Source organism: Hyperolius riggenbachi, chromosome 9, assembly GCF_040937935.1.
Source record: "Hyperolius riggenbachi isolate aHypRig1 chromosome 9, aHypRig1.pri, whole genome shotgun sequence".
In the NCBI taxonomy this organism is placed as follows: domain Eukaryota; kingdom Metazoa; phylum Chordata; class Amphibia; order Anura; family Hyperoliidae; genus Hyperolius; species Hyperolius riggenbachi.
In genome coordinates, this window is record NC_090654.1 from 256,926,777 (window position 1) to 256,950,766 (window position 23,990).

The 23,990-nt window shown below is 46.3% G+C and overlaps 1 protein-coding gene across 2 annotated transcripts in view; it reads right to left on the reverse strand.

Annotated features, from left to right (window-relative positions):
• The window catches only part of LOC137533156 (cholesterol 24-hydroxylase-like), an 85,634-nt gene that overhangs the window by 37,811 nt on the left and 23,833 nt on the right, over positions 1–23,990 (reverse strand). For both annotated transcript variants that reach the window (XM_068254371.1, XM_068254370.1), the window contains exons 5-8: positions 21,992–22,078; positions 18,544–18,682; positions 13,977–14,087; positions 11,858–12,014 (exon numbers count right to left, since the gene is read on the reverse strand). In XM_068254371.1, the coding sequence (XP_068110472.1) occupies positions 11,858–12,014; positions 13,977–14,087; positions 18,544–18,682; positions 21,992–22,078 (494 nt within the window). The remainder of the gene's footprint in view (positions 1–11,857; positions 12,015–13,976; positions 14,088–18,543; positions 18,683–21,991; positions 22,079–23,990) is intronic.

Here is a 23,990-nt window from a genome sequence, read left to right on the forward strand (position 1 = left end):
ATTACGATTTTCAGGTGTCTGCTGCCCACATTACGATTTTCTGGTGACTGCTGCCCACATTACGATTTTCTGGTCACTGCTGCCCACATTGCGATTTTCTGGTCACTGCTGCCCACATCACGATTTTCAGGTGTCTGCTGCCCACATTGCGATTTTCAGGTGCCTGCTGCCCACATTACGATTTTCAGGTGTCTGCTGCCCACATTACGATTTTCTGGTGACTGCTGCCCACATTACGATTTTCAGGTGCCTGCTGCCCACATTACGATTTTCAGGTGTCTGCTGCCCACATTACGATTTTCTGGTCACTGCTGCCCACATTGCGATTTTCTGGTCACTGCTTCCCACATTGCGATTTTCTGTTCACTGCTGCCCACATTGCGATTTTCAGGTGTCTGCTGCCCACATTACGATTTTCAGGTGTCTGCTGCCCACATTACGATTTTCAGGTGTCTGCTGCCCACATTGCGATTTTCAGGTGTCTGCTGCCCACATTACGATTTTCAGGTGCCTGCTGCCCACATTACGATTTTCAGGTGTCTGCTGCCCACATTACGATTTTCAGGTGTCTGCTGCCCACATTACGATTTTCAGGTGTCTGCTGCCCACATTACGATTTTCTGGTGTCTGCTGCCCACATTACGATTTTCTGGTGTCTGCTGCCCACATTACGATTTTCAGGTGTCTGCTGCCCACATTGCTTTTTTATGGTGTCTGCTGCCCACATTACGATTTTCTGGTGTATGCTGCCCACATTAGGATTTTCTGGTGACTGCTGCCCACATTGCGATTTTCTGGTGACTGCTGCCCACATTAGGATTTTCTGGTGACTGATGCCCACATTGCGATTTTCTGGTGACTGCTGCCCACATTGCGATTTTCTGGTGAACTCTGCCCACATTACGATTTTCTGTCCCACATTACGATATTCTGGTGAACGCTGCCCACATTACGATTGTCTGGTGAATGCTGTCCACGTTACAATTTTCTGGTGACTGCTGCTCACGTTACGATTTTCTGGTGAACTCTGCCCACATTATGATTTTCTGGTGAACTCTGCCCACATTATGATTTTCTGGTGAACGCTGCCCACATTACGATTGTCTGGTGAATGCTGTCCACGTTACAATTTTCTGGTGACTGGTGCCCACATTACGATTTTCTGGTGAACTCTGCCCACATTATGATTTTCTAAAGGCCCACATTACGATTTTCTGGTGAACTCTGCCCACATTACGATTTTCTGGCCCACATTACGATTGTCTGGTAAAATGCTGCCCACTTTACAATTAATTTACAGTGAAACGCTGCCCCATTACGATTATTTGGCACCTATGGAGGGGGGGGGCGCCTATCCAAATATTCGCAGGGGGGCCCAGTGATTTCTAGTTACGCCCCTGAGCAGTAGGATCGTGGAAGCAGTGCAGCACAGCTGTTGGCATGCGTCAGCAAGCGTTGCTGAAGCTGATCTGCCTTGGGGATAAGCAGCACACAGGGGAGGAAATTTGGAGGGGAATAAAGGAACAGACGGATTTGTGGCTGGCACCGCTGGACCTGAAACCGGGCATGGTTGTGTGTGATAATGGGAGTAATCTCATTCGCGCTTTAAGGTTGGCTAAGCTGACACACATCCCTTGCCTGGCGCACGTGATGAACCTAGTAGTTCAGCGGTTCCTGAGGACATATAATATAATTGGTTGTTTTAGAACTTTGTGATCTTTTCAGGACTGTCTCCTTTAAGAGTCCGTTGCGTTGGACATGGATGCGGCTTGGTGGCATGCCTAGTTTATGTCTCCTATTTTTCCTTTGTCTTAGTCTCCCATCCCTTTCCCTGCTTGCCCCACGTTGCTTTCATGTCCGGCGCTTAGCCTGGCTAGGGGGCGGGCAGAGCCGGACAGTTTTGACCGACTCTTTTGTCCTCTCCCCCCTGTTGCTAGGCTACCACCCGGGAACAGCGCAGGGCGCATTGGGCATGCGCGCGGACGCCAATTCCGGGAGGACGGACCACGCTGAGGCGCAGAAGCCGCGCCCACGGAAGTGATGCGGGCTGAGCCTCGGCGTAGACGCCATTTAAGGCGCGTGGAGATAGTCTCTGACATACCTACCTGACGGTCTGTGTCCTGATGAGCCGAACAATTCGGCGAAACCGGTAGACGACAAGGTCTGGGCAGCTGAGAGGATGTTTTGCTACCTTCAATAACCATCCACCATCTCTCCTTTTCTACAAACAACCTATGGAGGACATTTATACCTAAGAGAGGAAACGTAAGCATACTACCCTGTGTATACTGAGGCCCTGCTTTTTGCCTCACATTGGGACTGTATTTTTTCTACTCATATTGAGCCCTGTTGACTATACTGATCCTATGGATGCTACTACTTCTCTATGATGCAGGGGAAGTCTCATATGATCCATGCTGTGGTATATCAAGCGGATTCTGTCATGCCATTACTCTGCTACAACCACCCATCTTCATTTAGTTCAAGTTGCCTGCTTTCGGACAGGAACTAAAAATCAGTTTCCTACTGACAGTGTCAATTACACTCAGGACTGTGTGTACACATACACCTTTTTTTCATCTGATGCTACTAGGCTTGAACTTCCTACTGCATAACGGTTGCCTGCTTGTGGACAGGAACTTGGAGTGCTGACATTGTATCATCTGGTTCTATCTTTACATCTTGTGTGTGACATGTGGTCGCCTCTGGATACTCACATGCCTATTATGGTCAGCCTTTGAATGGGAACCCTGAAAAGCCAGCTTTGCATCAAGCTGCACCTTTGATGATTTTTTCTACATGTATCTTATGCACCCATAGTTGCCTGCTTGAAGACAGGAACTTGAACCCAGTCAAATATCATCTTTTGCATCCTTATATGCTTATATAACATCCTCGTGTACTAGTAGTTGCCTGCTTATGGACAGGAACTATAAGACAGCTGCACATTATATTGCACTTTTGTACGGTCATTAAGGACTCTTTTTCCTCCTCTATAGCCTCTATGGATCATGTTTGTTGAACTATTGGTGACTCACATGCTGAGAGCATGTGCAAAGAAGTTACACTGTTAATATGTTATAACACTCCTTTTCTCCCTCAGTTGTCCAGATACTCAGACCTTCACTTGTATGTTTTATATACATGTTTTAATGCATTTTAATAAATGAATTATTTTTATATCATTTTCTGTAATACTTTTTGGCTCATTGAGTTTTGACTTGGGTGCAGATGGGTTCTGCTTCCTTTTCTTGCCAATTTCAACCCAAGTCACTCTGAGTCATATAGACTTTTCAAATGTATGTTTATATAGCTAGGAGTGGATTGGTGTTGGATGAATCGTACATACAATTTCTTGTTCCTGAGGACATACCCAGGCGTGGCCGATCTTCTGTTGAAGGTGCGACGAGTGGCCAAACATTGCAGAAATTCCAGTACTGCTTCGGGGGCACTCGCCAAGATGCAGGAGCGCTTCAATCTCCCCCACCATCGCTTGCTGTGTGATGTCCCTACGCGCTGGAATTCTACGCTGCACATGCTAGCCCGCTTTTGCGAGCAGAAGAGTGCAGTGGTCCAGTACATGACGGCGCAGTACCGAGGCGCATCCGGACAGCTGCCAAGCTTCTGTGGATCCGATTGGGCCAACATGTTGGACCTCTGCCAAGTCCTCCAAAATTTTGAGCAATCCACGTTGCTTGTGAGCAGTGACAACTCTTCAGTCAGCATTACCATACCACTGCTGTGTTTACTGAAGAGGTCAATGTTGAAAATCAAGGAAACAGCTGTCATGATGCAACTGGGGGAATCTGAAGGAGAAAACGATCAGCGTGATGGTACCAACATCAGGCCATCCGCCTCAGGAAACGCTGGCCCCAGCAGCTATGACGAAGAAGAGGAGGAGGAACAGCTGGAGTTGGAGCAGGAATTTCCTGCCACCACTGACGAGGGCCAGAGCGGTGCACGCTGGACTTCCACAATTCAGCGCGAATGGTCAGCAGAAGCAGACCAGGAAGAAGGTGACGACTATGATGCATCACAACAACTATCACAACGCTCACAAGATGATGATGAGGATTCTGGTAGGACTCTGGCACACATGGCTCAATTCATGCTAGACTGCATTGAACGCGACCCACGCATTGTGCGCATTCTGGACAACACCAATTACTGGGTTTATACCCTTCTGGATCCACGGTACAAACACAATGTTCCAAAACTGCTTGAAGAAAGAGTCAGACAGGTCAAAATGGAAGAATACCAGCAGGCCCTTGTGGAGACTTTAGAGAGGAGAATGACATCCTCCCCCTCCTCTAGCCAGTTGTACGCCGACAGACTGACTTCCGCAAACCCAGGACGACCAGGAGGGCAGCAAACAACACAAGCCGCAGCTAGTGCCCAAAAGGGAATGGTATCGGCAGTGTCCTTGGAGTGGGAAAATTTTCTGACACCCATGCAACAGCAGCCCACAGAACAGCAAGCGTGCAGATCCACCTCCAACACTGATCGCCTGGAGAAGATGGTCAAGGACTACATGTCAGATGGCGTAGCTGTATCTAACAATCCATCTGCACCCTTCAACTATTGGGTATCGAAGCTAGACACCTGGCACGAACTGGCAATGTACGCAATAGAGGTGCTGGCTTGCCCGGCAGCCAGCGTTATGTCGGAACGCTGTTTCAGTGCTGCCGGAGGCATCGTCACAGATCGGCGTATCCGCCTCTCCACAGAAAAAGCAGACCGTCTGACTCAAATTAAAATGAATCAATCCTGGATTGGAAACGACTACGCAACACTCCAGGACCCCAACCAAGTAACATGACCAATGAACATCTGGGATGGTTTAGCGTTTCCGGTCCCTGTTTATTAAACCTCTCATCTGTATTACATTTATGACTGCATGGCGGCAAAAAGCATTGCTGCTATATCCGCACCGCTTCTTGTCCTCATGCAAGGCCTGGGTTGTTGTGTCTCAAAGCGTGGCCTTCTCCTCCTGCGCCTCCTCCTGTTCCATCACGTGTGCTGCTGCTGCTGCTGCTGCTGGGTTAGCGTTACCGGTCCCTGTTTATGGAACCTCTTCTCTTTATTACATTTATGACTGCATGGCGGTAAAAAGCATGCTATCCGCATGCTTCTTGTCCTCATGCAAGGCCTGGGTTGTTGTGTCTCAAAGCGTGGCCTTCTCCTCCTGCGCCTCCTCCTGTTCCATCACGTGTGCTGCTGCTGCTGCTGCTGCTGCTGGGTTAGCGTTACCGGTCCCTGTTTATGGAACCTCTTCTCTTTATTACATTTATGACTGCATGGCGGTAAAAAGCATGCTATCCGCACGCTTCTTGTCCTCATGCAAGGCCTGGGTTGTTGTGTCTGAAAGCGTGGCCTTCTCCTCCTGCGCCTCCTCCTGTTCCATCACGTGTGCTGCTGCTGCTGCTGGGTTAGCGTTACCGGTCCCTGTTTATGGAACCTCTTCTCTTTATTACATTTATGACTGCATGGCGGTAAAAAGCATGCTATCCGCACGCTTCTTGTCCTCATGCAAGGCCTGGGTTGTTGTGTCTCAAAGCGTGGCCTTCTCCTCCTGCGCCTCCTCCTGTTCCATCACGTGTGCTGCTGCTGCTGCTGGGTTAGCGTTACCGGTCCCTGTTTATGGAACCTCTTCTCTTTATTACATTTATGACTGCATGGCGGTAAAAAGCATGCTATCCGCACGCTTCTTGTCCTCATGCAAGGCCTGGGTTGTTGTGTCTGAAAGCGTGGCCTTCTCCTCCTGCGCCTCCTCCTGTTCCATCACGTGTGCTGCTGCTGCTGCTGCTGGGTTAGCGTTACCGGTCCCTGTTTATGGAACCTCTTCTCTTTATTACATTTATGACTGCATGGCGGTAAAAAGCATGCTATCCGCACGCTTCTCGTCCTCATGCAAGGCCTGGGTTGTTGTGTCTCAAAAAGCGTGGCCTTCTCCTCCTGCGCCTCCTCCTGTTCCATCACGTGTGCTGCTGCTGCTGCTGGGTTAGCGTTACCGGTCCCTGTTTATGGAACCTCTTCTCTTTATTACATTTATGACTGCATGGGGGTAAAAAGCATGCTATCCGCACGCTTCTTGTCCTCATGCAAAGCCTGGGTTGTTGTGTCTCAAAGCGTGGCCTTCTCCTCCTGCGCCTCCTCCTGTTCCATCACGTGTGCTGCTGCTGCTGCTGGGTTAGCGTTACCGGTCCCTGTTTATGGAACCTCTTCTCTTTATTACATTTATGACTGCATGGCGGTAAAAAGCATGCTATCCGCACGCTTCTTGTCCTCATGCAAGGCCTGGGTTGTTGTGTCTGAAAGCGTGGCCTTCTCCTCCTGCGCCTCCTCCTGTTCCATCACGTGTGCTGCTGCTGCTGCTGGGTTAGCGTTACCGGTCCCTGTTTATGGAACCTCTTCTCTTTATTACATTTATGACTGCATGGCGGTAAAAAGCATGCTATCCGCACGCTTCTTGTCCTCATGCAAGGCCTGGGTTGTTGTGTCTCAAAGCGTGGCCTTCTCCTCCTGCGCCTCCTCCTGTTCCATCACGTGTGCTGCTGCTGCTGCTGGGTTAGCGTTACCGGTCCCTGTTTATGGAACCTCTTCTCTTTATTACATTTATGACTGCATGGCGGTAAAAAGCATGCTATCCGCACGCTTCTTGTCCTCATGCAAGGCCTGGGTTGTTGTGTCTGAAAGCGTGGCCTTCTCCTCCTGCGCCTCCTCCTGTTCCATCACGTGTGCTGTTGCTGCTGCTGGGTTAGCGTTACCGGTCCCTGTTTATGGAACCTCTTCTCTTTATTACATTTATGACTGCATGGCGGTAAAAAGCATGCTATCCGCACGCTTCTTGTCCTCATGCAAGGCCTGGGTTGTTGTGTCTCAAAGCGTGGCCTTCTCCTCCTGCGCCTCCTCCTTTTCCATCACGTGTGCTGCTGCTGCTGGGTTAGCGTTACCGGTCCCTGTTTATGGAACCTCTTCTCTTTATTACATTTATGACTGCATGGCGGTAAAAAGCATGCTATCCGCACGCTTCTTGTCCTCATGCAAGGCCTGAGTTGTTGTGTCTCAAAGCGTGGCCTTCTCCTCCTGCGCCTCCTCCTGTTCCATCACGTGTGCTGCTGCTGCTGCTGGGTTAGCGTTACCGGTCCCTGTTTATGGAACCTCTTCTCTTTATTACATTTATGACTGCATGGCGGTAAAAAGCATGCTATCCGCACGCTTCTTGTCCTCATGCAAGGCCTGGGTTGTTGTGTCTCAAAGCGTGGCCTTCTCCTCCTGCGCCTCCTCCTGTTCCATCACGTGTGCTGCTGCTGCTGCTGGGTTAGCGTTACCGGTCCCTGTTTATGGAACCTCTTCTCTTTATTACATTTATGACTGCATGGCGGTAAAAAGCATGCTATCCGCACGCTTCTTGTCCTCATGCAAGGCCTGGGTTGTTGTGTCTGAAAGCGTGGCCTTCTCCTCCTGCGCCTCCTCCTGTTCCATCACGTGTGCTGCTGCTGCTGCTGCTGGGTTAGCGTTACCGGTCCCTGTTTATGGAACCTCTTCTCTTTATTACATTTATGACTGCATGGCGGTAAAAAGCATGCTATCCGCACGCTTCTTGTCCTCATGCAAGGCCTGGGTTGTTGTGTCTCAAAGCGTGGCCTTCTCCTCCTGCGCCTCCTCCTGTTCCATCACGTGTGCTGCTGCTGCTGCTGGGTTAGCGTTACCGGTCCCTGTTTATGGAACCTCTTCTCTTTATTACATTTATGACTGCATGGCGGTAAAAAGCATGCTATCCGCACGCTTCTTGTCCTCATGCAAGGCCTGGGTTGTTGTGTCTGAAAGCGTGGCCTTCTCCTCCTGCGCCTCCTCCTGTTCCATCACGTGTGCTGTTGCTGCTGCTGGGTTAGCGTTACCGGTCCCTGTTTATGGAACCTCTTCTCTTTATTACATTTATGACTGCATGGCGGTAAAAAGCATGCTATCCGCACGCTTCTTGTCCTCATGCAAGGCCTGGGTTGTTGTGTCTCAAAGCGTGGCCTTCTCCTCCTGCGCCTCCTCCTTTTCCATCACGTGTGCTGCTGCTGCTGGGTTAGCGTTACCGGTCCCTGTTTATGGAACCTCTTCTCTTTATTACATTTATGACTGCATGGCGGTAAAAAGCATGCTATCCGCACGCTTCTTGTCCTCATGCAAGGCCTGAGTTGTTGTGTCTCAAAGCGTGGCCTTCTCCTCCTGCGCCTCCTCCTGTTCCATCACGTGTGCTGCTGCTGCTGCTGGGTTAGCGTTACCGGTCCCTGTTTATGGAACCTCTTCTCTTTATTACATTTATGACTGCATGGCGGTAAAAAGCATGCTATCCGCACGCTTCTTGTCCTCATGCAAGGCCTGGGTTGTTGTGTCTGAAAGCGTGGCCTTCTCCTCCTGCGCCTCCTCCTGTTCCATCACGTGTGCTGCTGCTGCTGCTGCTGGGTTAGCGTTACCGGTCCCTGTTTATGGAACCTCTTCTCTTTATTACATTTATGACTGCATGGCGGTAAAAAGCATGCTATCCGCACGCTTCTTGTCCTCATGCAAGGCCTGGGTTGTTGTGTCTGAAAGCGTGGCCTTCTCCTCCTGCGCCTCCTCCTGTTCCATCACGTGTGCTGCTGCTGCTGCTGCTGCTGGGTTAGCGTTACCGGTCCCTGTTTATGGAACCTCTTCTCTTTATTACATTTATGACTGCATGGCGGTAAAAAGCATGCTATCCGCACGCTTCTCGTCCTCATGCAAGGCCTGGGTTGTTGTGTCTCAAAAAGCGTGGCCTTCTCCTCCTGCGCCTCCTCCTGTTCCATCACGTGTGCTGTTGCTGCTGCTGGGTTAGCGTTACCGGTCCCTGTTTATGGAACCTCTTCTCTTTATTACATTTATGACTGCATGGCGGTAAAAAGCATGCTATCCGCACGCTTCTTGTCCTCATGCAAGGCCTGGGTTGTTGTGTCTCAAAAAGCGTGGCCTTCTCCTCCTGCGCCTCCTCCTGTTCCATCACGTGTGCTGCTGCTGCTGCTGGGTTAGCGTTACCGGTCCCTGTTTATGGAACCTCTTCTCTTTATTACATTTATGACTGCATGGCGGTAAAAAGCATGTTACCTGTGCAAAGAAACATGACATTTTCAGCATTTAAAAGACAGTTTTTCCTTTGAAACTTTACAATCAATTTTCTCAAAAACTATAAGCTCTTTTTCAAATATTTTTTTCCCTCTTGTACCCACTCCCAAGGTGCACATACCCTGCTAATTTGGGGTATGTAGCATGTAAGGAAGCTTTACAAAGCACGAAAGTTCGGGTCCCCATTGACTTCCATTATGTTCGGAGTTCGGCGCGAACACCCGAACATCGCGGCGATGTTCGGCGAACGTTCTCGAACCCGAACATCTAGGTGTTCGCCCAACACTATGGCTCACCCTGCTATTGCAAAAGTCCTTGCGGCGTTACTTACTATTCCCCCTCCAGGCCGCCATGGTCATAAGATGCAATTCGGCTGCCAGCTATTGCTGCTGGCTGAACTGCACTGTTTCTTTGTAATTTTGGCTCCATTTTTTCCAGCACCCAAATAAATTACCCTCTGAGCACTGTTATAGCCGTAATTCACATTACAGCCTATGGTGGCGCCCAAACGTCCGCCACCCTTTTTTCCCGCCTTGATTTCAGCTTGCCATGCGGTAACAGCCTTAGGCTAGGTTTCCACTTGTGTGTTTTGTATTGGATTTTTTGCATGGAATATTTGCATTAGTTTAGCAACAAATAGTAGTGAAGGGTCCGTTTCCACTTAATGCGAATTTCCATAAGGATTCATATGCAAAAAAAACCCCAAAACCTGAGGACCTGAGGTCCTGCTTCATTTATTGTGATATTTTACGAGTATCATCCGCAATTCGCATAAAATGCTTTGCAATGGCATCAGATAGCAACGCAAATTTTCACGTTATTTGCGTAAAAATTTGCATTAAATGTATAGTTACAGGAAGTTGTCAGCACTCATGAGTAAACCGTTACTTGGCAGATTATGTCAAATTTGACTAATGCGCATAAAAAAAATTGACATTTGAAAAATGTGCATAAAACACGTACAAATTTACATGCACATTTTTTGCCATTCAGAAAAATAGCGTACGATTTTTTTTGATGCAAAAATTTTACACTACAGTGGAAATGTAACCTTAGAGAATTGACATTTGCTAAGCTGTTGTCTGCATTACTGTATGCGGTAATGTTTATGGTAAAGATAATAGAATGAGAGCTACTTTGATGAGTAAGGAATACTCTGCAGGGTATGTCAGTGTACAGATTATAAGGACCTCTATGTATCTTCCTATCATATATATATCTTCCTATTATCCTCTTCTACAATCACCTCCTCACATTCACGTGTACAAGACTTTTCACGTGCCTCACCCCTCCTCTGGAATGCCCTTCCACAGCACATCCGCCATTCTCCCACCTTTTCAGTCTTTAACCACTTCAGCCTACAGCTTCGAAAATCTTATGCATCCGAGCAATGTTCACCTCCCGTTCATTCGCTAATAACTTTATCGCTACTTATCAAAATTAATTGATCTATATCTCGTTTTTTCCGCCACTAATTAGGCTTACTTTGGGTAGTACATTTTGCTAAGAATTATTTTTTTTAAATCCATCTTAACAGTAAAATTAAGATAGAAATGGAAAAAATTCATTATTTCTCAGTTTTTGGCCATTATAGTTTAAAATTAATACATGCTACAGTAATTAAAACCCATGTATTTTATGTGCCCATTTGTCCCGCTTATTACACCGTTTAAATTACGTCCCTATCACAATTTATGGCACCGATATTTTATTTAGAAATAAAGGTGCATTTTTTCAATTTGCGTCCATCACTATTTACAAGCTTATAATTTAAAAAAGTTTAATAAGATACTCTCTTGACATGTATATTTAAAAAGTTCAGACCCTTAGGTAACGATTTATGTATTTTTTTTTTTTTTTAATTGTAATTTTTTTTTTTTTTTATAAAAAAATGTATTTGGGTAATTTTAGTTTGTGAGGTAAATAGCTAATTTTAGATGCAATATAATGTATTTTTTTATTTAATGGATGTATGTGGTGCAGTTTACTATTTGGCCACAAGATGGCCACATTCAAAAAATTCCTGGATGCGAACGATCGCACATCCAGGAAGTATAAAGAGGCTGGGGAGACTCTGTACGGGTAGAAATACCGCGCTCTCTGATGAGAAAGCGTCGCTATTTCTGCCGGGGACTTAGATCGGTGAATGGGAATTATATTCCCATTCGCTGATCGGGGGGGGGGCAGCGGGAGCACGCGTGGGCGGGCGCCCAATCGCGCGCACCACATGGCTGCAGCAGCAGTGCCTATCTGGATGGATATATCCGTCCAGATAAGGCGAAGTGGTTAAACGCTCCCTCAAAACTCACCTTTTCCGACATGCATATGCTCTATTTTAGGCCATACACCCTTCAACCTTGTGTCTAGTTTTATTCTTTACTAAATTACCTAATCATGCACTGCCTGTATATATACTGTATACCTCCCCACCTCTCGTTTCTACCCCATTCCTTTAGATTGTAAGCTCGCAAGGGCAGGGCTCTCACTCGTTTGTGTCTTGGAATGTTATTCATTTAATAGCTTGGACTCAGTTATCATTTTATTCATCATGTTAAATTTGTTAGTGTAATCAACAGTTGTGTATTTTGTACCAGTGTCCATATTTGATGTATAGCATTGTTTGTATCCTTATGTATGCCTTGTTTGTTTTCCTACTTTGTACAGCACCACAGAATATGTTGGCGCTTTATAAATAAAAAATAATAAATAATAATAATAATAATACCTGCTGTACGAAGCATATGTGTCAGGACATCTTCTGGAACCTTCTCCTGGCGCTCTTGTACCCTCTGTCGTCTCTCTATACATTCTCTCGCTGAGTCACGCAGAAACCTGGCACTCTTCTTAACCTCCGTAATGAAAGGCCGCTTCTGTGGCATGTACTTCCAATCAGAAAGAAAGCAAAAGAACAATCAGTTAACATCATACATCTGCAGTATCTTGGAGGAGTTAAAGTGAACCAGAGGTGAAAATAAACTATTGAGATAAGCAATTGTATTTATCCTCCTACTCCTAAAAATGACCCTTTTTAAGGTAAAGCACAGTTTTATTTTATATTTAAACATTTACAAAGTAGATTGAATATTTTATTGTCCCTGATGAATCACAGACTATTGAGTGTCCCAGAGTTAAAATACATGAACTATTGACCCCTTTCTATCTCTCTCCTGCCCTCAGAAGTTGTATTCTGCCAGGAAAACTTCTATGACTGTAATTTGCTTATCAGTGAGATTTACTATATTCCCGACAAGCTACTGACAAGACAGAAGCTGTCACTTCCATGCCTAAAAATTAACTCTTGCAGGCAGCAAAATAACAAAAATCAGTAGCACTGATAAATATTTAGCCATGGGGCCCTATAATACATAGAGAAACCCTGGATATAAAATAAGAAGAGAATGACTATCGTAGTAGGTACAGTTATGGTACATGTACTTATTTATTTTGGCATTAACTAAAGAGTGGCATTAACTAAATTTCTTCATAAGAAGATTTGAGAACAGCACACGTCTAGAGATAGCAAAAGTGCAGCTTGCATTTTGACCACAAGATGTCACTAGTAGTCTGATATTCCTATTACTAGCTACTGTAAATACAGACTAACAGAAGTTAGAAAGCAAGAAGTTTTGAATCAGGATGAGAAAGTTAACACAACTTCAGGTTGGAGTGAGCTCTGAGGTGTCCCACAAGGCATCACTGTTGAATATGCAAATCATCTCTTTTGTTGTCCCTGAAAGCTTATCATCCCTCCAGAACCGCTGGAATGCAATGATGTGTCAGCTTGTTAATACTACAGAGCCACAATAATCCAACTTGCATACAGACTGTTTCAGATTGTTTGATCCTCTTCAGTGCATGTCATGGATTTATGTGGCTCTATGGGTTAGGACTTAAGCTTGCTGGTCAATCTGTTAAGGTGCCCATACATCAGACGATGTATGAGCAGATCAACCAAGAGACAGACCTCTCTCTGATCGATTCTGATTGGAGAGAGATCTATTACCTGCCCATACACCGTAAGCCGTTTCGGGATCAATTTCATGCTGAAATCTCTTGGGAATCACCTGAGTCCGCCACATCTACTGCCTCGCCGCTGTTCCCGCAGTGTATAAATGTGCATGTATGTTGCATTTATACACTACTTCTCCTGTGTCGTGGTCATGGCTGGATTTGAGGCAAGGCCACAAGGGCCATGACCTAGGGCACCAGGAACAAAAGGGAGGGTAGTGGGCTGACACACTCAGGAAGTTAAACTAACAAACATTGAAACCACAGCCGTCACAGACCCGGTTCATGGCCACTCAGCTTCCACAGAGCAGAGCAGTCGAGCACAGCACAGGATAGGGGAAGCACAGGACAGGGAAGCACAATAACGGTGCCCAAGACCAGGGGAGACAGAGTGGGCAGGGTGGGGTTGACAGTGGGCCTTGGGCGGCAAAATGTACAAATCCGGCCCTGGTTGCAGTGCCCATCTGTCTTCCGCCAGTGTGGCGCATGTGTGACATCACACACACGGGGCCCCTATGCAATTCACAGAGAAAAAGTACGTTGTAAATGGCCCCCAGAGTTTTAGTTGCCTTACAGTAATGCAGCTATTTCGGTAGTCACCGAAACTCCTTGGCACACAAGCCTGTCTAAAGAGCTGACACTTCAAGGTCCTTTTTTGCATGAATGCATTTCAGAACCCCTTGAGATCTAATAGCACTTTTGGGGTCACTGATATAGTTTGAGAACAAGAGGGGATAAACAGAGCTCAACGGATTCCTGTTTAGAAATGTTACCAACACGCTCATTTATAGACAGATTATCCTTCAGACGGAGTCCTCCTTTAATACCCCACAGACCTGTGCCAATGGATTCATCGATTCCGACAGACCCTTCATAGCCAAGGAAACGGCTTGTAGTAATGTGCTGTGCTCATCCTGCAGGCTTTCCAGTTCTAGCCCAAAAGCTGCCTGGAACATACAAAAGAGTGTTTAAAATGCCATACTTCTATGGCACAAATCCTTACCTAAAACAAAACTCATTTTAAGGGCTTTATGAACATTTCATCAATGTCTCACCTTTTAGCAATGGGCACATACTAATGCAAATTAGCAACTAATACATTATTATTTAGTATTTATATAGCACTGACATCTTCCACAGCGCTGTACAGAGTATATTGGCTTGTCACTTAACTGTCCCTCAGAGGAGCTCACAATCGAATCCCTACCATAGTCATATGTCTATGAATGTATCGTGTAGTAGTCTAGGGCCAATTTTAGGAGGAAGACAATTATCTGCATGTTTTTGGGACGTGGGAGGAAATCAGAGTACCTGAAGGAAACCCACACAGACACAACATACAAACTCCATGCAGACAGTGCCCTAGCTAGGATATGAACCAGGATCCCAGCACTTGCAAGGCGAGAGAGCAAACCACTACGCCACCGTGCTGCTGAAATATATGGCCGCAAGTTAGAATGAAAGGTACAGCATTGATACAGGGTTTGCAAGACTGGAGAAACACTCTAAAGGATACCCGAAGTGACATGTGACATGATGAGATAGACATGTGTATGTACAGTACCTAGCACATAAATAACTATGCTGTGTTCCTTTTTTTCTTTCTCTGCCTGAAAGAGTTAAATTTAAGGTATGTAAGTGGCTGACTCAGTCCTCTTGACTCAGACAGGAAGTGACTACAGTGTGACCTTCACTGATAAGAAATTCCCCTTTTTATCTCTTTCTTGCTGCCAGAAGCTATTTTCTGCTAGGAAAGTGTTTTATAGTTGGAATTTCTTATCAGTGAGGTAGTCACTGTAGTCACTTCCTGTCTGAGTCAGGACTGAGTCAGCCGCTTACATACCTGATATTTAACTCTTTAAGACAGAGAAAGAAAAAAAGGAACACAGCATAGTTATTTGTGTGCTAAGCACTGTACATACCCATGTCGATCTCATCATGTCACATGTCACCTTGGGTGTCCTTTAACTTCTCTAAGCAGAATATCACATACTGTATATTGGTTGATAAGCAGAAAAAAAACACACAGGCCCTTATTCAATTCACTTATTTTCTGAAGTTTTCTCATAGGAGATAATGTTTGATTTTCTGTTTAATGTAAAGCGGAGACAAAGATCGCACAAGGTTTTATACTTACCTGGGGCTTCCTCCAGCCCCCTACTGTCTGCTAGCTCCCTACGTGTCGGTGTGGTCCCCTCTGTTCTGCCACTGTGGAGTCCGGGATCCAGCCGGGTTGCGAGCCACTGGGCATGTGCAGTCTCGGCTGCCCGCAGCCCTGATCAGGCTCCCATAACCGGCAGTGTTATTTGCAAGCGCAGTTACAGTCTACACCAACTGCACATGTGCAGAACGGTATTGGGGGGTGCATGTAGCCGGGACTCGTCTGTCTCATTCGGGGATTTCACAGGGGCTGACAGTGGCACAACGGAGGGGACCAGGAGGACGGCGAGGGAGCAGTCAGACTACGGGGAGCTGGGGGAAGCTCCAGGCAAGTATAAGTCCTTTTACTTTTGATGAAAACATTGTTTTCAGCATTCTGCAATTGAAAAAGTAAACGCAATAAAAAAAAAATGTACTGTATTTTCTTGCTGGTGGCTTGAAAGGCACTTTATTGAGAAGGTGTAAAAAGATCACCTAGGAGAAAACCTTAAGGCCTTACATCTAGCGATGATGGGCAGATTTGACCAAGAGACAAATCTCTATCTAATCCAATTTGATAAGAGAGAGATCTGTCAGCTGGCCATACAACACAGGCCAATTCCCGATCAACTTCATGCTGAAATCCATCCGGAATCGGCCTTGTGACGCAGCATCAGTCCGCCTCACTGCCCCGGCGCTCCACGTGGTTTCCTAGTAAGGGCGGGAGTGTATGACGTCACACACCCTTACTAGGAAACCACGTGGGGCGCACGTGTATGGACAGCGGAATGTGCCCAGAGCCGGCAGCAGGGACAGATCGGGGGGGGGGGGGCAAGCGGGTCTCTTGCCCCAGGCGCAGTTTGTTGAATTCTTAAAAAGGCGGCAAAATTTGGATGGAAAGTGGCAGTTTAGGCGCCAAAACCTGACCTTGCCCCAGGCGCAACTTGGGGCAACTTGGTCTAGATCCGTCAACAAGCGGAGCCCGCGGATGGGTAATGTATAGCCCCCCAGTGCACCATTTATCATTAGGGGGAAGCGCCGGGGGTTTCGCCACGTTTGTTGATCGTCGCAAAATTGCACGCCGTTCCAGCCACACACCCGATCGAGCAAGTTGGCCCAACATCTTGCAGCAATTAATACATCAAAAAAACGGAAACAAGCACCACTAGAAAAGTAATAATAGTAGTAATGGTACATAGGGTCTAGGCGTGCTATGAGCTAAAATAGTCACATTAAACACAAAAAGAAAGAAAGTAGCTCAACAAGCACCACACTGGACCAACGTGTAGAAATCAATCAAAAATCATCTTTATTATAACATCACAAGGATCATAAAAACATTTAAAAACAAGACCATGAGTCTGGGGTCCCCAAGAATAAATGAATGGTACACTAGCACTGATAGTAAATGGCAAAAATAGCACTGCAGTGCATAGTGCAAATATAAACAACTCTCATAAGTGCCCAACAACTATGACCAACATGTCAAATCAATAATACATCTATGTTCCAAATTGTATAAATATAATAGGTATATATGATAATGAACAATAAAGTGCAAGTATTATAAATACCAAGAATGGTATACAATGCAAAGTGACAAGGTGCAACAAGAAAAAATGATGAGTAAAATACTCTGTGCAAAAACAGCAGTGAAATGAATGCCTTGTGCAGTATATAGAGCAAAAAGGTGCAAATTGGCCAAGAGGAACAAGTAGGTAGTATGGGATTCGAAGGATACTCACATAGGTGTGGCACAAGAGAGAGAAGAGGGGAGGGGACCCCAGGCGAACGGAACTGGGGTCCCCTCTTCTCTCTCTTGTGCCACACCTATGTGAGTATCCTTCGAATCCCATATTACCTACTTGTTCCTCTTGGCCAATTTGCACCTTTTTGCTCTATATACTGCACAAGGTATTCATTTCACTGCTGTTTTTGCACAGAGTATTTTACTCATCATTTTTTCTTGTTGCACCTTGTCACTTTGCAGGGGCGTAGCAATAGGGGTTGCAGAGGTAGCGACCGCATCGGGGCCCTTGGGCCAGAGGGGCCCCGAAGGGCCTTCCCTTAACTACAGTATTAGCTCTCTATTGGTCCTGTGCTCATAATAATCACTTCTATAGATACTTTAAATAATAGTCATCATTAACAGACTGTTCCCCATCCCTGTCTTGCACCTCTGACACTGTAGTTGCCATTGGCAGGTTTTGGTGCGTCTTATCAATTGTTATGTTTAGAGTGCTTGGGGGGCCCCATTGTAAAACTTGCATCGGGGCCCACAGCTCCTTAGCTACGCCACTGTCACTTTGCATTGTATACCATTCTTGGTATTTATAATACTTGCACTTTATTGTTCATTATCATATATACCTATTATATTTATACAATTTGGAACATAGATGTATTATTGATTTGACATGTTGGTCATAGTTGTTGGGCACTTATGAGAGTTGTTTATATTTGCACTATGCACTGCAGTGCTATTTTTGCCATTTACTATCAGTGCTAGTGTACCATTCATTTATTCTTGGGGACCCCAGACTCATGGTCTTGTTTTTAAATGTTTTTATGATCCTTGTGATGTTATAATAAAGATGATTTTTGATTGATTTCTACACTTTGGTCCAGTGTGGTGCTTGTTGAGCTACTTTCTTTCTTTTTGTGTTTAATGCAACATCTTGCAGCATGTGCAATCGATAATGCAACCGATTTTCGTCACGAAATTGATTGCATTGTCGGTCAGGCATGTACTTGGCGGCACTGATTTTCATCCAATTTGATTATAATAATCGAATCGGATAGTCGATTGGCCACCAAGTCGCCTGATGTACGGCCACCTTAAGAGAAAACGTGAATTGAACGTGAAACGTGAATTGAATAAGGACCAGTGTGTCTCTGCTCCAACTGCAGCTAGAGCAGGGCGAGTCAGAAGATAACGGATGAATCATCACCCCATTTGTCTTTTACTGCAGCCAAGCTAGACTAGCACACGGTGGTAGAGTAGACTGGTTCATAGCAGAGCCCTCACCCTCACAGACTGCGATAGCAAGCCCTGCATGCATTCCATGTGCTGATAGCTAAACAAAATCACATCCTTTCACTCATTGTACCTAAAATGTATTTCATCAATCTTTAATAAAGTACATCACTTGATACTGGTATTTTTATATTTGCTTTCAGTTTTGCTTTAATGTCATTTTATGATATTGGGGTTATAAAGAGAACCTGTTAGTGGACACACTAGTGCTGTAAAATTATGAGCACCTTGGCAATGCCGTCCAGTGTGGCTCTTCTCAGTATGTCATGCATGTCAACCTGGCTCTTCTCATTCATCTTCTCCATCAGTCTGTCCACCAGCTCTTCCGCTTTCTCATTGAAAGGTCTTACTAGACCGATCAGACAGCTGGAATAAAGGAGCAGATGTGACCAGCGTATAGGGGTGTCAGTCAGGGCCGGTTCACGTCACAATTGGGCCCTAGGGCAAAATTAGCCTGGGGGCGCCCCAGCAGACACCCACCGACCAAAAAGCGTCATTCGAGGCCCTTTGTTGCAGCCAAATTTTCCTCCTGGGCCCAAGAGCTGGCTGCTGACCCTCCCCCAATCACCTCCCAACTTAACAGACTCTGCAGAGTCCCTAGGGAGCAACAGTTAAGATGGGGGAGGGACACCTTGGGGGCCCCTACAGGCTCTGGGGCCCTGGGGCAATTGCCCATTTTTTCCTATGGTAGCTCCGGCCCTGGTGTCAGTAAAGGGTGACTAGTACAGTACTGTATGTTATATTGAAGACATTTGTTAATGAAGGTTAACATAACCGATATATGGTATTTGATGAGCCTTGAGGTGGCCACACACCATACAATAAAATGATCAGATTTTACGGTAATTCGATAAAACCAATCGCTTGTAAAGAGAAATTGAGTTTTTTTTTTCTCAATATAAGATGATTGGGATTAGTAGATTTTCCTGATTGAGGGTAGATTGTCAATTTCTTAATGTATAGTCCCAATCCATTTTTTAGCAGTTTTCAATCATCAACTGGGAAAGGATTGAACGCACGTGTGTGGGGTACATTGATCATATTTTTTAAATGTTACAATCAATCAGAAAAATTGATTGCAATCCTTGAATTAAAAAGAAATGTCAAAGATTGTATGGTGTGTAGCCACCTTTAGGTGCCCACTAATGTTATATTTTTTTTTGTATGCAATCTTACCGTTTTTATGTATTAAGGCTGCTTACACAGTGGGACGTTACAGGCGCACGTTAGAGCAGCCAGTAACGCAGCCCACCGCACAGCAATGAAAAATCAATGGGCTGTTCACAGTCCCCACGTTGCGTTACATAGTATCGCAGCACGTTTAAAAAAAGTGCTGCATGCTGTACGTTATACTGGGCTAAGCCGCGTTAGACTGTTTGCACATGTTCAGTAATGTTGGAGGAGGAGGTCTCCCCTCCTCCTCCGTGGCCAGCCACATGGCTAATTAATATTCACTGCACTCAGTGACGTGCAGTGTTTACTTCCTGGAGCGTCCGCTCTGTGCAGCGATTGGCCGGCGGGACCACATGATGCAGATCACGTAGTCTCCGCATCACATTGCACAAAAAAGGTGCACCAAGAGCTGCATAGCGCAGCTCTAGGTAGCGTCCTCGTCCAGCACCACCAGGCGTTGCGTTAGGGGCACGTTATGCAACCTATAACGTCCCCTAAAACGCAACGTCCTGGTGGGAAAGAAGCCTAAAGGAAAGTAAGAAGTATATGGAGGCTGCCATTTCCTTTTAAACAATACCAGTTGCCTGGTAGCCCTGCTGATGTATTTGACTGAAGTATTGTCTGGATCACACCATAGGTAAGCATGCAGCTAATCCAGTCAGATTTTTGGCAGAAACACCTGATCTGTGGCATGCTTGTTCAGTGTCTATGGCTAAAAGTATTAGAGGCAGAGGATCAGCAGGACTCCCTAGCACTGCTACTGTCTACTCAGAGCGCCCTAATGGCTGCAGCTCAGGGCCGGTTTAAGCAACAATGGGGCCCCAGGGCAAAATAAACCTGGGGGCCCCCCCAACATATACCCCGGAACAAAAATTAAGAGCATTAAGAGACCTTTTTTGCAGCTGGTATAGTCAGGGTGTGAAGCCCCAATCGGTCGGAGCTCCACATTCTGGCTATTCCAGCCTGCATGGGGGACAAGGGGTTAAAAAGTTTCAGGAGGGGGGACCCCACAATTTTTTTTTTAAATTCCCACACTCTAAACATAAAAAAAAAAAAATTGGGAAAATAGGAAAACATGCCAGGGATCTTCATACAGCCATATTGCGGCTGTATAGCGATCCCTGGCCAAAGCGCTGCGGCTGCGTATAGACCCCCTGGAAACCCCATCAGGAAATTTATTGCGCTTTCGTTTGATGCATGTAAAATTACACTACCGTTAGGTTTGCTACTAAAAGTGACATTTACCGCATTTAAAAGTATACTTTTTTTCCTTCGAAACTTTAAAATCGATTTTCTCAAAAACTATAAGGTCTTTTTGAAAAATTGTTTTTTCCTCTTATTCCTAATGATCTCCTTAACATACCCTGCAAATTTAGGGTTTCTAGCATTTAAGGTGGATTTGCTATTAACCATTAAAGTCGGCAGGTTTTTATATGTGTTTTTTTTCCTTTGAAACTTTAAAATCGATTTTCTCAAAAACTATAAGGCCGATTTTGAAAAATTTTTTTCCTCTTGTAGCCACTGGGGGCCCCTACAAGCTCTGGGGCCCTGGGGCAGCTGCCTTCTTTGCCTTAATGGTAGCGCCGGCCCTGCTGCAGCTCAAGCGTTTTGAGTCCGCGAGGAGAAAAGCACAATATACATGTTATTTGTCTTGTCTTTTTTTTCCTTTGTTGCATGCTTCAAATTGAAAAGGAATTTTATTGATAAGTTTTAAAAGCATCTCCTGTGAGACAACTGAGAAGAAACATTTAAGGAATCGGGACAATAACTCATCAGAAAAGCATAGCACATCAGAGCCCATGGCAGTGGGCGTAACTAGAAATCACTGGGCCCTCCTGCAAAACTGGGCCCCCTCACCCCCCCTCCCCCTCGCTTTCTGCACAGGTAAACTGAGAACCAATGCTAATCCATTGGCTAGTGCACACTTGAATGTGTTTTCCCCAAGCACTGCTCACATTTTCTCTATCAATTCCATTAGCTTCTGTGATAAAACGTGCATGTTTTCACACATACAGATACACGTGGTGTGCAAAAAACGCATACAAAAAAACGACAGACGAGTGTGCTCCCATCCTCAGCTTATTACACTCATTCTGTCCATCTATGATGGAGCAGAACTGACTCTGCAGACTCCTCCATCATCACTACAGTACACAGCACTTGGGGAGGGGTAGAGAGGTTGGGGGCTGGGCGCTGTACACAACACCCTGCTGCACACTGAATAGGGATTGTCTACAAATCTTTGTCTGCAAAACTTTGTATGATTCCTTAGCAGTGGCTGAGCAGATGCAGCCATTAGAAAAATTGTGCAGGGAGTAGAAAACTTTTTTTTCTCCATGCCCTTAGTTGTCAGTTTCTCAGGACAGGAAAAATAAACTTCTCTCCCCATGGGGCCCCCTGCTACTTCTGGGCCCCCCTGCGGCTGCATCCCTTTCAGGGTCTTATGTTACGCTCCTGGCCCATGGGTCAACGCGTTTAGCCTATCTTGAAGATGGATCTCACTTTTGGTTGAATGCTGGCTCCAGCCTCCTCCTTTGCTTCTCCCAATGCTCGTTGTCCTGGTCGCTCACAAGACCGACACCCATAAATCTGCAAGCAAAAGGCAAACACACAATACAGAGCCTGAATGTATGAAATGGATTTTACCCGATGGAGACATCTCTACCCTGAAGACCTGTACCTAACACACACCTCAAAACGTACGTCATCAATTCTGGTAATGAGTGGTAATCTGTCTGAGGATATGAATTGTACTCATACCAAACAGTCTGCATAGTACAGAAAAGTCCCTAGTATCCGACACTGGTGGGGATCGCCTGAAGCAGGATACATGTGCTTGCCGGTTGCTTGACTGGCCTAAAAAGCACAAAGCCCCCCCCGCCCAACAATAAATACTTACTGAGCTGCAAGTGGCGTTTTCTAACCTTTGTGTAGCTCTTGTCGTCTTTCTGGTGTTGTTCCTGCACAGCTCCCAGGGTGTCACCTGTGCGGGCTGGGCGGGGGGCAATCTTACCTATCTGACGTCTTCTTCGGTCCGTCCCTCGGCACCTCCCACAATGCGGATCAAGCGGCGGTCACGTGACTACAAACACTTCCTCCTTTCGGGTTGAAAGGATGTGGACCGCATCATGGGAGGTGCCGAGGGACGGACCAAAGAAGACGTCAGATAGGTAAGATTGACCCCCCCCCCCTTGCCCAGCCCGCACAGGTGATTGTAATTAACAGGGTGAAATCCAGATAGCAACTATACGGGTTTCACACGAATTCGTATTTGAGCATCCCTGCTGCCGGGAGCTGTGCACAGACGCCAGAAAGCCGTCAGGACCTACAGCAAGATTAGAAGACATCACTGGAGGCTCGGTAAGTATTTTTATCATTGCAAAACCCACCAAACTTAGACCCCATTATCCCCTCAGGCATGCCTGTTAGTTGAAACTTCCGGTTGCCTTGCGTTTGAAGAGTGTCAGTAATGGTTCTGGTTTTAGAGCACTGGCTTATTTAAGGACAGAACTCACAAGAGAACTATTTAAAATGAAACAACTAATCTATCAGTCTGTGCAGGGGCGTCTCACCCACCAGGCAAGTATAGGCGGTTGCCTGGGGCGCCATGAGGTGGTGAGGCGCCATGAGGTGGTGAGGCGCATTCCCCTGACGCTGCTACTGTGACCATGTTTTTTTTTTTTTATATTATATTACCTCCCGACTCAGTCCCCAGTGCTCGGCACGCTACCATGTGCTCAGCAGTGCCTCCACCTCCACTTCTCCCCAGCCAATAGAGCAATCAATACTGCTCTTCTCTGCCAGGCTCCTTCTTTAAAGCCGTGCCCCTTCTTCTCAGTAGCCACACAGGTAAAGTGTTTACCTCGTGTGGCCCAGCCTTTAACTCCGCCCCACGCCAGTCAAACCAGGAGCCAGCAGCCAGCCAGCTTATGCACCCGACAGTCTGACCCCCCACCTGTGTCACTGGCTGCACACAGACACTGGAGCAAGACAGCCAGGGGACAGATGCAGTCACAGAGAGAAGAATGTGATGTGTCCGTGTTGGAGCCCCGCCCCCGCCCAAGACAGCAACACAGCCCGGGAGAAGGGAAGTTTCTGCTCCAGAGTAGTGATGGGAATTCCGGCTCTTTTCAGAGAATCGGCTCTTCTGAATCGGCTCCCATTAAAGAGACGGCTCTTACGGCTCTGAGTCGGCTCTTCATTAAATATCACTAAGCACCACTCAGAATCGGAGTAAAAGCCCCGCCCCCGTCTCCATGACAACTCCAGACTGCTTCTCTGACTGGGGCAATCCCTCCTGCTACTGCTCTGCTCCGCCCCATACACTCCTACAAGCTGCAAGAGGAGGACTACATCTCCCAACATGCCTCAGCGCCCTTTGTTGCAGAGCAAAGCAGAGCTCTGTGGGGCGGCTGAGGCATCGGCTCTTTCAAAACTGAGAACCGGCTCTTGTCGTTCGCAGCAAAGAGCCGGCTCGTTCGCGAACGACCCATCACTACTC